We start from the raw sequence: 15,351 nt of genomic DNA, 5'->3' as shown, positions 1-15,351 counted from the left end.
ATTTTGTGGGGACCTCCTGGCACCATCGAGGAGCCCGAGGCTGGGGGCATCTTAAGACCTCACTTATATCTTTTTGTTCAAAGATATAAAACAAAGTTGATACTAAAATTGTTTGTTCTCCTTTTTTCCAAATGACAATCGATAAGAGAATCGATAAAGAATCGAATCGTTAAGCAGAATCGAAAATGGAACCGGAATTGGAAAAATCTTAATAATTCCCATCCCAATACAAGAGTGAGGTGACCCAGAATTTCCAGCGCTTATCACGGAAGATCTTCCAATAAAACTTATTTAACGAGCACCTCAGAACTATCTGATAGAAATTGTTAAATTTCTATCAACTTTTTTTCTTCTAAATTGTTGAAGATTGTTTGAAACTGCACTCCCTCTCTAAACTTCCTGAGCGGCACTTCAATGTCATCTTTGTGGCCCTTATTGAAATACTCTCTTGTCTGCACCTACTCTATGATTTTCTATGTTACTGTGGCTTGATTGTATTCATCTGTTGTTGGGATAAAAGCGTCTGCTGAATGAAATGTTAAAATGGTCGTTTTTTTTGTCTTTTTCTGAATAAAAATGACTCACTAGACTATACTAGAACGATGGCATTAAAACTGATTTAAAAGAGAAATGAAAATGTGTACTGTCGGAAAAGAATAAGCTTAAAAAAGAATGCACTCATCCTTTTCTTTCAGGGCCATGGTGATTTTTTTTTGGTTTGTTTCCAGGGAACATTGGTCGTGCTTTTCTATGCAGCTTCTTTCATTCACTGAAAAGAAAAGAAATTCAATCATTCTGACATTTTGATCCAACTGCAGTTGATATTGACATGGTAACAGAAAGATATTAAATTTACAGTAACATTCTTGTCTAAATTGTATGACGTCCAATTCCCTAAATGTAACGTGTTCTTCTCTTTTATCAGCATTAAACACAAACACTGAATGTTTCATGATCAATCATACTTACGTTAAACAATGAAACCCAACCAACTCAAGTCATGTTGTAAAGTAGGTTGATTGCTTTACCCATAATTAGATGTGGTTTGATTCTGACAAAACCATAAAAAGCCTCCTAAAATAAAATCAGATAAGTTACATTAACTGTCACTGTGGCACTGGGCCACGTAAACATCAGGAATTAAAAAGCAAAATATTCAAGCTAAACGTGCGATTCCAGGTACAAACTAACTAAATAGTTTCATTTTCTGTTATTAACTCTTAATTTACTTACAAATGAAACCTTTTAACATATGTATACTAATTTGTCAATGTTCTGTTCTTTTCTTTTCAGAGACATAAAGCCTGATAACATCCTACTGGACGAGCACGGTAAGACGCCTTTTTCTCGTCATAATATTGATACATTCATGTGAAAGTCTGGAGGTTGGAGGGGTGGGGTTCACCTTCACAAACGGTATATTAAGACTAAAATAACTCAAGGTCTCATTTTTTATGGAAAAATACAACTCGCACAAGGTATGTGCTAAGTGAATTCTACGGAAGAGTATTAGGGCCATGCAAGAGAAAAAAAATTTGAGAGTGGAAGATTTTTTTTTATTGTGCACTTCGAGAAAAAATCAAAATGTCGTGATTAATGTTGAAATGCAATTTCGAGAAAAAAGTCGAAATTTCGTGAATAAAGTCGAAATTTCGCCTTTTTTCTCAACATTTCAACTTTATTCACGAAATTTCGACTTTTTTCTCAACATTTCGACTTTTTTCTCGAAATTCTACTTCAACATTAATCTCGACATTTCGACTTTTTTCTCGACATTTCGACTTTTCTCCCAACATTTCGACTTTTTTCTCGAAGTGCATAATGAAAAAAAAATCTTCCTCCTCTAAAATATAATTTGTATTTTTCACCTGCCTGGCCGTAATACTCTTGCGTAGAATTCTTACTTTTCCTCTTAACTAAATTTGAGTTGAGTGAAGCCCCTTTTTTCTGCCCCAGACGATCATATGAATTATGACTGAGTGATGTAATAGGAACGTGGGAGCTTGGTGTTATTCATCATATCTAATCTGAGCTGAAAGGGAAAATCCTGCTCTCAGTGATTAGCCCTTTTCACAAAGCTTATCGGGGGCAGCGCTGACGTCCCTTCATTTCACACTGGTGTCCTACCGGGGCAGAGTGGGGGGTCCAAGGGCATGAATGTTGCATGTGAATCCCTGAACTGCATGACACAACTTTGAGGCTATTCCTGCACCGAACGTCCTTGCTGTGCATTCTTGGTTTGACTTTTTCTTCTATTTAGGGCAGTGGTCCCCAACCCCTGGGCCGTGGCCCGGTACCGGGCCGTGGGTCATTTGGTACCGGGCTGCACAGAAAGAAAAAATAATTTCTGTACAATCCCCGACTGATGATGGTTGACTCTCAAACTGAGGGTTGACAATGTTTTTATTCCTTGGATGTACAGTAAATACACTGCAAACACACCATAAGAGCTATAAAGGAATAAAATAAAATAGAGTAAGTCTTTCTACATTCATATAAGTTTCATTTAACTTAAATACAGACCGACGCAGCTGCTCGCTCTGTAATAACAGCTACCGTTAACCACAATACATGAATAACCATGGCAACCAAACTCAAGCTGGACATAAATACGGCATAACATTTGCAAAGAAAACAAATCCTTATCAGCCAGGTGCTTTTTGTGTCAGTTAGGCACCACTTTAGCATTCCCGACACTCGTTTAGTCTTTCAGACACACTTTCTACTGCCGGGTCCCGGCACAGCACATCCAGGTGATCGCTGCGTCTTCGTGGCGCTCGAAACCCAGAGACTGCGTTGGGGGGAGCTGATAAGAGGGGTGGCCGAGGAAGGCGTTGAGAATGAGGGAGGTGTGGTTATCAGCAAGTGTGTGTGTAAGCGGTAAGTCTGTGAACTTCGCTCAGAGCTGCTCTTCAGCCAATGTCCTTGATGTTATCAGTCGTCTCGGTCAGTTCTGAAACAGGTCCACAGATGTTCCTGGAGAGGGGAGGGTTAGTGGGGCAGAGTCACCTTGTTTACATTCCACCAGGGAGATTGTGACTAGAGTGATCAGCCAAACCGCCCTGTCAAGGCCAGATTATAGAATCAACAATTATATTGCAAACAGACAGACTCAGTAATTTTCCATCTGCCTTTAGTCTCTGGTCCATCAATGGCGACTCCAAACAGACGAATTTGTGATCATGCCATTTTATTTAGTTTTTATCAACTACACCTTTAGATTGGGCCATGAAAATACTGTCAGACATTAAACCGGTCCGCGGTACAGAAAAGTTTGGGGACTACTGATTTAGGGGACCATTTTTATTTTTAAAGGGAACCCTGGCTATTAAGACATGTAGGTCTTAAAAGATAAATGTTGGTATCAATTATAACAATGTGATATAAAAAACTTTTTTGATGTCTTTGTTTTTATAAAATTTGAAAATATAATTTAACTCGTAGGTCGCCATTGTTGTTCACACCGCAATGCATTCTGGGTAGTGACGTCACACGGTTGCACCTGCTGGCCCCCGTACACTGTTTTGACTGTTCAACGAGATAATCCAGAGGATAAACATGTCATCTGTTCAGCCGTTTCAATTTGAACCCGAGCACAAGGTCAAGGAGGAAGACAACACTGAAAACATATCTCAAAACGAGCCAAATGAAGACCAAAAAAGACGGGATGAGGCGAGAGTGGGACAAAATCCCAGCAACTGCGTCTCATTGCAAACAGAGGAGGAGAGCGTTTGCTGTCAAGAGCTCGTGTTTTTGTCAGCAGCTGTTCACTTTAAGCTATTGTGTGATAAAACGTATTCCAATATCAATAATTTTGGAGATTATTAGCATCCATCGCTGTCCTATGCTTTATAAATCATTAGGACAGTGGCGCCGCCAGGATTCACATTGTTATAATTGATACCAACATTTATCTTTTAAGACCTACATGTCTTAATAGCCAGGGTTCCTTTTAAGAGAAGAAAAAAAAATACATTTGCTTTACTGGTCCATATGCGCTGCAAACAAACAGATCGTTCTGAGCCTGCCAGCATTAGAAATAACAACGTTGAAATCTTGAGAACTCTGAGGTGCATCTGTTTGGTTTGTGTGAACATGACAGCTTAAAGAGGACATCGGTAAGGAGTGACCTCCGTGCAACAAATACCTACTGAAGGAATACCACAGATTTTAGAGTCAGCTTTAAATTCACGCAAACATACATGTGGAGACAACAAAGTATCTTTGGTGCGGATGTCTGTGTTTGCCACGTAAGATGAAGGGAACAACACAAGATATGATACATACGGGCGGTCAGATGTTTCATAAGTACGTTGTTGAAAAGGAACACATGAATATTGGCATGACTATAATATTATTAATAGCATGAATATTACATTACAAACATCCTAAGGTGACGTGCAGTATATGCTAACACTTAAAGTGGACACTGCAACATTAGGCCTTCTACTATTTTAAAACAAAATGAAACAGTTATGAAGGAGGTGTGGAGGACCTAAATGGAGAAGACAACAGAAAACAAACAAAGTTCTTTAATTGCAACAGAAAAGCACTGGACAGGATATTCAGAAACAAAAAAAATACAAAACTGGCCGGCACCACAAGGATAAACACAAGACGTATCAATGGGACGAGGGCTGGTGGCAGGACAAACAGAAGGAAGAACAGAGGAGGTTTGATAAAGACTGACACAACGATGACGCGCAGACGACTGTCTGGGACGTGCGGAAAAAAGATCACCTGCTTAAAGGGTAACAAGACTAAGGAAGAGTATTAGGGCCAGGCAGGAGAAAAATAAAAATAATATTTTAGAAGAGGAAGGTTTTGTTTTTCATTATGCACTTCGAGAAAAAAGTCAAGATGTCGAGAAAAAAGTCGAAATGCCGACAAAAAATCGAAATGTCGAGAAAAAAGTCGAAATGTTGAGAAAAAAGTCGAAATGTTGGGATTAATGTCAAAGTACAATTTCGAGAAAAAAGTTGAAATGTTGAGAAAAAATTTGAAACGTTGAGAAAAAAGTTAAAATGTCGAGAATAATGTTGAAATACAATTTCGAGAAAAAGTTGAAATGTATTCAATTCTGACTTTATTCACGAAATTTCGACTTTATAGACGAAATTTTGACATTATTCTCAACATTAATCTCGACATTTGGACTTTTTTCTCAACATTTCGACTTTTTTTTCAAAGTGCACAATAAAAAAAAATCTTCCCCTCTCAAATATTTTTTCTCCTGCATGGCCCTAATACTAAGTACAAGACACAGGTGTGAACAATCAAGGCAGATGAGGACAAGGGAAGTCAATCACACAAGTACAATTGTTATTGTAATGGACTTTTTAAGACATTTTAATGCAATAATATTGTTTTTTTATGCCTACCAAGTGCACAAGTACTTGAAAGTACTGTAGGATGGCTAAAGTTTTAAACTAAAGCAGGAAGTGAAGCATTCAGCAAGAATAAAACAGGAGGTGAAGGGATGCCAGAAAACAAAATGAAAACAGCAGGACTAAGAAAAATCTTGTGAAAAATGAGAAGGTAAAGCCAAAACCTGAACAAGTACAACCATTAATTTTCCGGAGCCATCTTAGCATACAAAGATAAGAGCTTTAGAGAAGTCAGTGAGAAGATGAAGCTGGACTTTGATGAGGTCAGGACTATACAAGTCCTGCCAAACCAAACTGATGAACCAAAGTGTGTCTGGGGCTTGGCTGTTGGTTCAGGCATTTTGTATTACTGAACAGGGCAACGTTTCACCGATGTGGACGGTCTCTGCACGGCGTTGCGTGGAGTGTGGAGCTTCACAGACAGTTTGACCCGTTAGTTAAAAGGAGCTGGTTGTGTGCTACTTCACAACCTTGCAATCATGACAATTATTGGCTCTTATCAAGAAATACAGATGGGTGTAATACAACTCCTAACATCACATTGTTTTACTATTGTTTTTTTTAATAAAATGTTAAAACTGTTGAGCTTTTCTCATATTAAACACATCTCAGCATCAAAACGCATCTCAGTTCTGGCCAGAGCAAAGCAATTCCTGGATAACAAATCACTCCGCATTCTGTTCTGTTCCCTGGTTTTGCCTTATCTAAGTTACTGTTTAGAGGTTTGGGGAAATACATATAAAAGTTCACTTCAAACACTATTCATACTGCAGAAAAGAGCCATAAGGATAATTCATAAGGCTGGTTTTCGTGAACACACCAATTCCTTATTCTTCAATTCTAAAATAATCAAATTTTTTGACATAGTAGAATTCCAAACTGCACAATACACGTATAAAGCTAGGAACAACTTATTACCATCTCACTACAGGAAATGTTTTATGACAGAGAGGGGGGGTATAATTTAAGGGGTACTCTAAATTTTAAGACTCGTAGAACACAAACAAGATTAAGATTAAGATTCCCACAATATTCTAATTTTTTGAGATAGGATATTTGAGTTACTTATTGATATTTGATCACACAAGTACAATTGTTATTGTAATGGACCCTCTATCTCAAAAAATTTGAATATTCTGGGAATAATCTTTTCTTAATCTTAAACTGTAAGCCATAATCAGCAATATTAAAATAATAAAAGGCAATATTTCAGTTGATTTGTAATGAATCCAGAATGTATGACATTTTTGCATTACAGAAAATAAAAGACTTTATCACAATATTCTAATTCTCTGAGACAGTCCTGTATATACAGTATTAATTCACTAACTCTGTATATAAAATGTAAATCTCATTCTACTTCATCAGATCTCTATATTTAAGCTGAAAGCATCGTTTGGTCTATGCATGAGAACTTGTCTTAGTTCTGCCCGTATCATGTAGGACTGTAGTGCAGTGCAGTGTGCACAAACTCAGAGACACGGGCACACAGGGACAGATTCCTGCGATCTCTGAGGGCACCGGCATCTGCTCTGGGGAGCTGAGGGGATATGTGGGATGACAGTCCGGCTGTCGCTACAGACAGAGAGGATGCAAGAAAAAAACAGAGCTAAGAGGGCAAATAGAAGGAGTAGACAAGAATGAAGAAAGTGATGAGCAATCATTTTTGCAAAGATCTGTCAGAAGATATGACATGAGTGAATGTGTGTGTGCGTGCGTGCGTGCGTGCGTGCGTGCGTGCGTGCGTGCGTGCGTGCGTGCGTGCGTGCGTGCGTGTGTGTGTGTGTGACAGAGAGAGAGAGAGAGAAGGGAAGGATAGATAGATAGAGAGAAATGGGAAAGACAGAATGGCAGCTTCATCAGCTTCGACCTGAATTCCAACAGAACAGATGTTCATCAGTTTTTTTTCTCTTTCTCTCCTCTTCTCTTTCTGCATCCTTTCTTTTTCAGCAACCACTTTTCACCCCTTCATGCACTCTCTTATACTTTTTTTTGTCTACACAGATCTGTAGTTTGCCTCCTCCCTGAACTCAAAAAACAAGAGGAGGTATCACAGAGCGAAGTGATCCGTCTGCTTATTCACATCTGAAAACTGACTCGTGATTGTGTAATATAAGATAAAACTTTATTGATTTCCAGGGAATTTCTGGTGCCAGAGAATGCACAGAAATGACAATACCAAAAATAAGAGTAAACACATGTCATTTAAAAATATATTATTAGAAATACAAACATAAGAAATTAGCACGTCATAGGATAAGAAATCAAATAATCATTAGTAATTTAAATTAGAGAAATGAGTAGAATTGTGGTGTTATCCATGTGTAAAAACCCACTGCTAGTACAATTACTTATGGAATAGGTGCCAGGTATGTATAGAAAGGTTAGAGTGATTATTACTGCACATTGATGTAAATAGTCCATGACTACATTTACATGCAGTCAAAATCCGGGTTATTGCTAATATTCCGGTTACTGAAACATTTGGAATATTCCATTTACATGATAATTAATCATTTGAGATATCTGGATCAAACCAGCAACGTACGGAGAACGTCATGACGCAATTACCTTCATTTCTGCTTCTTCTTCCTGTATCCAAATTCAAAACAAATGCGCAACTTTTCACTCACCTTCTTTTAAAGGAGCATGAGGCAGGATTGAGGCAGGATTTATGAAACAAATGCGTATACGTTTTAAGTTTTCTAGTAATGTCAGATGAAGCGTTCCAAACCCAAAAGAATGAGCCCTCTAGTGTATCTCTCCGTTTCCTTGAACAGGCTGTGCGCTGCAAAATGTGCTGCAATTCTGGGCCCGAATTTCCCGCGGTGTCCAGCGGATGTGACGTCATATGACGCTGCATGCACGTTCTCCCCGTTCTCCCGTGCCGGCTTCACTGTTGGCTGCAGTACCCCCAACGGCCGTCGTGGCGAAGGGTGGCGCTAGAGAGTCTCATTTCTTAAAAGGAGCCTCATGCTCCTTTAAATCTCGCTATCCCCGTACTTTCTTCCGACTAGAAATGCCAAAATGTTCATATCCTTCATTACATTTATGAAGTGATTAGTCTCCTCCTGGTCTTGTGTTTCTCCGTGTTTATAAGAACTTCCTGGACTCAAAAGTCCAGGATTCCTTGTGAACAGAGCATGCGCAGAAAACAAATTCCTGTTCCGTTTGATGGGGATATTCTGTTTTGCGTTTACATGACCCAATATTCAGCTTTAAAAGGAGTAACCCAGGGGTCATATTCAGGTTTTTAAAAACCTGAATATGAGCAAATTCGGGTTATTCAAAGGGGTTATTGGTGTTTACATGGCCGTGCACATTCGGGTTATTGCCAATATTCGGGTTTTAAAAGGGTTATTGACTGCTTGGAAACGTAGTCCATGTTCACAAACGTCCCTTGCTGAAGGGGGAAGAGTGATTCAGTCTGATAGCCATAGGTAGGAAGGACTTCCTGTGGTGTTCAGTTCTGCTCCTTGGTAGTCTCAGTCTCCAGCTGAATGTGCGTCAGAAGACACCAGAGTGGCACGGAGCGGGTGACATGGTTTATGCGAATACTGAGACGTCTTTGCAGCGTCTCCATCACATTGTCCTAGAACAGAATTAGCTCTGCTGATAGGCTCATTGAGCCGGTTAGTGTCAGTCATCATAATCCCACTGCCCCGGCACACTACACTGTAAAAGATGGCTCTCGCTATCACAGATCTGTCAAACATCTGCAGCACGGTTCAGCAGACGTTAAAGGAGTCTTTTCGAAAAGCAGTCGCCTCTCTCTTTTCTCAAACAGAGCAGCTGTGTCTTTGGACCAATCCAGTTTATGGACAGTGTGGACGCCCAGGTGCCTGTAGGGGGTCACAGTGACCACCTCAGTGCCTTGATTGGATTGGGGTGCTTCTCTGCTTCCTAAAGATCACCACAAGCTCTTTTGTCTTCTGGTGTTCAGCCGTAGGCGGTTTAGGGCCAATCCCAATGTTCACCCTACTTACCACTTCACCCTAAAAATGAAGCCACAAGCGGTAGGGCTTTGTAATCTTCCCTAGGGATTGGGACACCACTTGCTACGTCACTGCGTGGTTTTCGGGTACGTAAGAAGACTGCGTAGTTACGTTTGCACATACGTCACACCATATCAGGAAGCCCAGAGCTAAAAGCTGTTTTAATTTCAGCTGTAGCGCTGTTAATATGCCACTTTATAAAGTTTTAATATTTTTTCAGGCGTAAAAGTAACCGTTAAGATCCCCAACCTGGACTCAGTTTATCCAAATAACGCCTGTTAAGAAATTTGCTTTGACGTTTTCGGGATGAGAAGAGCCGCCGGCGATTTATGGTTCCGCGTTAAATTGACGCAGAGCCTACGGCGTAGGGTACGGGGCGCCACGTAAGCTACGCCGTAGCCTCTGTGTTGGTGTAATGCGGAACCATAAATCAGCCTTTATTCTGGCGAGATCTGAAGATACAACACAACAACGAGCAAGCGAGTGATTATGTACATTCAATGAGTGAATATTATGAAAGTAAAATATATATTTATCGCTAGAAATGTAATCAAAATGCATTTTTATGCAGAAACTAACTCAAAATATTGATTTTATTCACTAAAAATGAGAAATGTCCGCCATGTTTTTTTGTTTGATTCAGTCTGCAAAGTCCTAAGTCGCGAAGTCAGTATCTGAAATCCCTCGCTCTGAAGGGCTAGATGGATACACACTAGCCCTCATTATGTCCACTAGCCCTACATGCAAAGAGGAATTGGGACACCACTACCCTCACGGGAACGTGCAAAACTTAGGGGTAGTGCTGAAAAGAAGGAGTAGTGGGGGATTGGGACTGGCCCTTAGTCCACAGTACTCGACAAAGTTGTCCACCCCCTTCTATACTCAGCCTCACCACCATTGCTGGTACAGGCCGCAGTAACAGAATCATCTGAGGACTTCTGCAGGTGGCACGCTGTGAGCAGTGTCTGAAGTCTGATTTAAATACTGTGAATACAGGAATAGAGACAGGACCATCCCCTGAGGGACACCTCTGCTGCTCACTACTGTGTCTGAGGCGCAGTTGCTCAGCCTCACATATTGCAACTGACCTGTGAGGTGGTCAATAGTTGTGTTTCCACTACACTTTTTGTAAAAGAAAAGGAAAACTGTAGGGGGTCGGTGTTTCCATTGCACAGTGCTTTTCCTTGTACCGTATGTATGTGGTTCTGTCTCCGTATCTCTGTAACTCTCCGTATCTCGTCCTGTGACTGTGAAAAACCACTTTGTCAAAGCGTAAAAGGGTTTTTTTGAATTAGAGGTATTTCCATCACAAGTTTGCCATATTTGGGTTTTGCATTAATCTAGGGGTAATGTCAGAAACAATCCAGGTCAGTAATGCCGCATCCACCTGCATGTCCAGTAGCAGGTTGCATGGTGTTAAAAGCACCATAGAAGTAAAACACATGACTGACAGCCTCATCCCGGTAGGTGTGGGCTCCGTTCAGCAGGACAATCGTGGCATCCACTACTGCAACTTGGGGCTGGTCGGCAAACTGCAGGGGGTCAAGTAATGGCCAGCCTTTCACGTGACTTCATTACGTGTGAAGTTAAAGCCACGGCTCTGTAGTCACAGTGGAGTTGGCACTTTGGTTTTTGGTACAAGAGTCATTAGGCTCAGACAGTTAAAGGATAGCATAGGAAAGGTTGGAGTTGGAAAAGTACACATAGCTGTCTGGCACATTCCTGAAGCACTCTTGGGTGAAGTCTCTCAGGTCCAGAAGCTTTACTGGGTCCCAGACGGCTGAACTCTCGTCCCACGTCCTCTGCAGTGACCGGAAAGAGGCACAACAGTCACATTCAGCAGTTTGCATGAGGGACCTGGGGGAGGGCTGGGGGGGTGCACAGTATGGTTAAAGTTGGGGGTTGGTAGGAAATACACAGAAGTGGAGAGGAAGGTGTGCAGATCCTGCGTTATCAAACCTATTAAAAAACAGGTTAAAAGGTTGTATTCCTCTGGGAGCTGCTTCAAACTGAGAAAAACCATTTAGTCATGCACAAGCAATATCACTCGGTTACACTCACTCTAAGCTACCTATACAAACAGACCCGATCCATACAAGCAATAGTATGGGTGAAAAATACATCATTGCATCGTTCATGCCAAAGTAATGTCCCCATAAATGCCAAGACGCCAAAAAACCTAAAATAGCGTGCCATTTCCATCCAACTCATAGCCTTGATGGGTACCAATTCTTTCCATACCGGTAGTGCCAGGGGGGGACAAAGGAGAATTTTTTTATATACTGGAGGAAAAAAGATCCAATTAAAATATTCAGAATAAGACTAAAATGCTGCATCTTGTGTCTAAATGCAGCTCCATTTGGCATTCCAGCTGAACATAGCATGCTGGGGGAATAAAGCTTTGTATTTCATTGCCAAATTCACAACTCTCTGGAGTGTAATTCAATACGGCCTGACAGAAGAAATTAAGTTAACGATTTTTGCCAACTGACGATGCACTTTCCATCTTAGTGTGTCGACAAAGCAACATGACCATGTCAGGTTGGAAGCAACACTTAAAAGCGCTGTAAAATAAACAAGGAATTACATGTAAATTGAATAAATTATGTGGAGAGTTTATTTGTCAAATAATACGAAGATATATTTCACGTAATGGCTGCATTGGCCGCTTTTAACCTGCTTCATGAATGAAGCCAAATCGATTTGAGTCGTGTTACATGACTGCAAGATCATGTATTAGTGTTTAAAAGTCTGACTCTGGATACATAAAACAGCCCACAGGAATTCACAGTGATAGAAGTGATACTAACTTGTGTGTATGCAGGATGTGTGCAGATGTCAGAAGGGAGGGGGACGGGTGCACCAAGGAACTGGCAAGCAAAGTACAAATTAAAAACACAAGATATAAGCAGTAGTGTCGCATAACTTTGAGATGAAGCCTCACCAGCTGTTGAAATAACCCCCCCCCCCCCCCAAAAAAAAAAAAGTTTGATAACTAAGTCCCGAAGAGTCGCTGAGACATCGTTCAGGTGCCAAACTTTTAAACCCTAACTGAAGGAACATCACAAATCCATAGTTGCCTAAATTACAGTGGACCCCAGCAGTCAGAAATCATGCTTTCACTAATCAAATGAGTGTAACATTCTACTATTATATATTAACAACATTTTCTTGAAGGATTTTTTAGATTTTTAACTGAAACCACAACAGCTAATTGTCTGACAGCTCAAAGTGCTAAAACTTTAGAGGTTCATGAGAACTTTTGGTCTTCAATTTCACGCCTTTTGGATATAATTTAGTGCACTTCTCACTTATCCATGTACTGAAACAGAGGTTTAGAGTAAAAATGCTCAAACGTTTGCTCATCTGTGTGTAACCACAATACCATAAAGCTGCAAGCAGCGATGAACGGGCCCTCGCGCGTGCACTTTTCACCAATAAAAGTCAAGTACTCAAAACCATGTCCGATGACACCACCCACGAGTCTTTATGTCAAACCATTCAAAAGTGATGGCAGAAAGTAGGAACTATCAAATATGGACCAATCAGATGAAGGGTGGGCGCGCTTTTTGGCGTCTATCGTCGCCACGGTAACGCTTTTGACTGAGAAAAGTAATGCGCATCGTCGCAGGATGGAGACGCACATTTTGATGTACAGTATAACACACCTGGGTACCCCTTACGGTTCGGGCGAAGAAGCGGCCGAAGAAATGGCATAAATTGCGCCAAAATTACACGATTAATTCAAAATGGCCGACTTCCTGTTCAGTTTCGGCCATGGCGCCAAGAGACTTTTCTTTAAGTTGCGACATGATACATGTGTGTACCGATTTCGTGCATGTACGTCAAACCGTATTGTGGGGCTTGAGGCACAAAGTTTTCTAGGGGGCGCTGTTGAGCCATTAGGCCACGCCCATTAATGCAAACCATTAAATATCAAATTTTGGGGCACGTTTAGGGGGGCAAAAAGGCCCTCATTTCGTCAGAAGAAAAGCGAGAAAAACGAGAAAAACAAAAATTCCTACAGATACAATAGGGCAGGGGTGTCCAAAGTTGGTCCTCGAGGGCCGCAATCCTGCATGTTTTAGATGTTTCCCTGCATCAACACACCTGATTCCAATTAACGGTCGTCACCACCTTGTCATCAAAGTCTGGATAGTTCTGTTGATGACCAAGCTCCAAAAGGGACACATGTAAAACATGCAGGACACCGGCCATCGAGGACCGACTTTGGACACCCCTGCAATAGGGCCTTCACACTATAAGTGCCCTAATTACCAAAATAAGTGTTAGCGTGTGCCTTTGTCACTGTTACCGTGCTGTAGTAATATAAGCAAGACAGGGAAGGGGAGGGTTAATACAGAAAGAGCAAATTGTTCCACCTCCTTTTCTATAGTTAGGGACTGATGTTGTTGGTGTTAAGGTTAACAGGGACACTCATCCATCCGAAGGATTATTATGCATCAAATGCACTCCTGCCGTCTCACTCAGTATGATGTGGACGCACACACACTCACATGAGTATGGACACATATACTACATCAAGCCCAGTCATGTTTGGTCAAGGATCAGGTGAAGACTCTCAGCCGTCCCACAGCATGGTGAGACACAGGTCACTGGTTTGACTTTGGATATCAGCGATGTTGCTCCCCCACCTCCCTTAGGGTACCGTGCATATATCAATAAATCCTCCTTTAATTTACATTAAACTGAGCTGTACATAAAAATGATGCTGATCCTCATTTTTAACCATACGGCACATAAGCAGCACGAAAGACCTGAAATGTGTGAGCTTTGGTTGAATTGATTTCCAGAGGAACAATACTAGGATGTTAAGGCTTATTATGCTCTAACAATAGTAACATGATGTGTTTTCGTCTCTAGGACACGTCCATCTAACAGACTTCAACATCGCAGCCATTGTAAAGGAAGACCTAAAAGCCACGTCCATCGCTGGAACCAAACCATATATGGGTAAGGAAAAATAGTGTCAAACAACATCTTTACCTTGGATGATGTTACATTTGACCGCTTTATGTGAAATGAATCGTACATTGAACAAGATTTCTGGGTGGGTTTGTTTAACCTTCATAATATTGGCAAAATGATGACTATCCCGTCTAAGGTGGTGAATTTGAATTATCGCATGATTTGGTTTGGCTTGGATTGTTGAGGTCATCATTCAGTTCAAATTGAATTCTGAACCGAAGATTAGTCTCGCTACTCTACAAAAGAATAACAGTTTCACCATCTATTCAAGGCCACCATTTGTTAGCTTGAAAATGGCTTTAAATCCTTGCAGCCACGTTGTATTTGGGTTTTGCTCCGTCCTCAGGTCTCCCCGGGAGCGTTTTCAAAAGCAGAGCCCTTCACCATCTCTTTTTTATCTTGGAGCAGCAGAAGCAAAGTTTTCTTTTTAAACAATGATATAGTATGACACACGCATCACAAATCTAAGCATTTATCCTCAACTCTGGTGCAAGGGTGTAAGTACCAAGGTGAAGATAATCGATGGCAATTTCTTTTCTGCCAATCCAGAATTTGCAGGGACTTTTGCTATTATTCCACAGTTTGTCCTTGTCATTGGACATTGGATGTTAAACCTCTGGCTAATGGCGGATGATCTGAGCCGTGGCATTCCCCACATTCTTGGCTTTCAATTCTCAAACTTGGCAGATCAAATGCCTTCTTCACCAGTTTTTCCCCAAAACACTCCAGATTGCACCCAAACCCTGAAGTATAGAAGTATAAGTAATATAGAAGTATAAGTATAGAAGTCCAAAGAGATTTGTGGCAATTCAACTTTGGCACACAAAAAGAAAAGAGAAAAATAATGCTTTAATGCATATGATCTGCCTCAGCTGTCGGAATATTTTAAATGTTTCCCATTCATCACTGTTTTGCCTCCCATTCACTGGCTCCTAAAATCGATGCTTTATAAAGTAATATTTTGCAGTGTTACTCCCAAT

The 15,351-nt window shown here is 40.8% G+C and overlaps 1 protein-coding gene across 2 annotated transcripts in view; it reads left to right on the top strand.

Moving 5' to 3' along the window:
• stk32a (serine/threonine kinase 32A) overlaps nt 1-15,351 on the top strand; it is a 113,091-nt gene that overhangs the window by 65,639 nt on the left and 32,101 nt on the right. For both annotated transcript variants that reach the window (XM_061739422.1, XM_061739420.1), the window contains 2 exons: nt 1,294-1,331; nt 14,267-14,356. In XM_061739422.1, coding sequence (XP_061595406.1) covers nt 1,294-1,331; nt 14,267-14,356 — 128 coding nt within the window. The remainder of the gene's footprint in view (nt 1-1,293; nt 1,332-14,266; nt 14,357-15,351) is intronic.

Source organism: Cololabis saira, chromosome 14 (assembly GCF_033807715.1).
Source record: "Cololabis saira isolate AMF1-May2022 chromosome 14, fColSai1.1, whole genome shotgun sequence".
Classification (NCBI taxonomy): domain Eukaryota; kingdom Metazoa; phylum Chordata; class Actinopteri; order Beloniformes; family Belonidae; genus Cololabis; species Cololabis saira.
The sequence above is the reverse complement of the archived record's forward strand: the minus strand, read 5'-3'. Positions and strand labels throughout refer to the sequence as shown.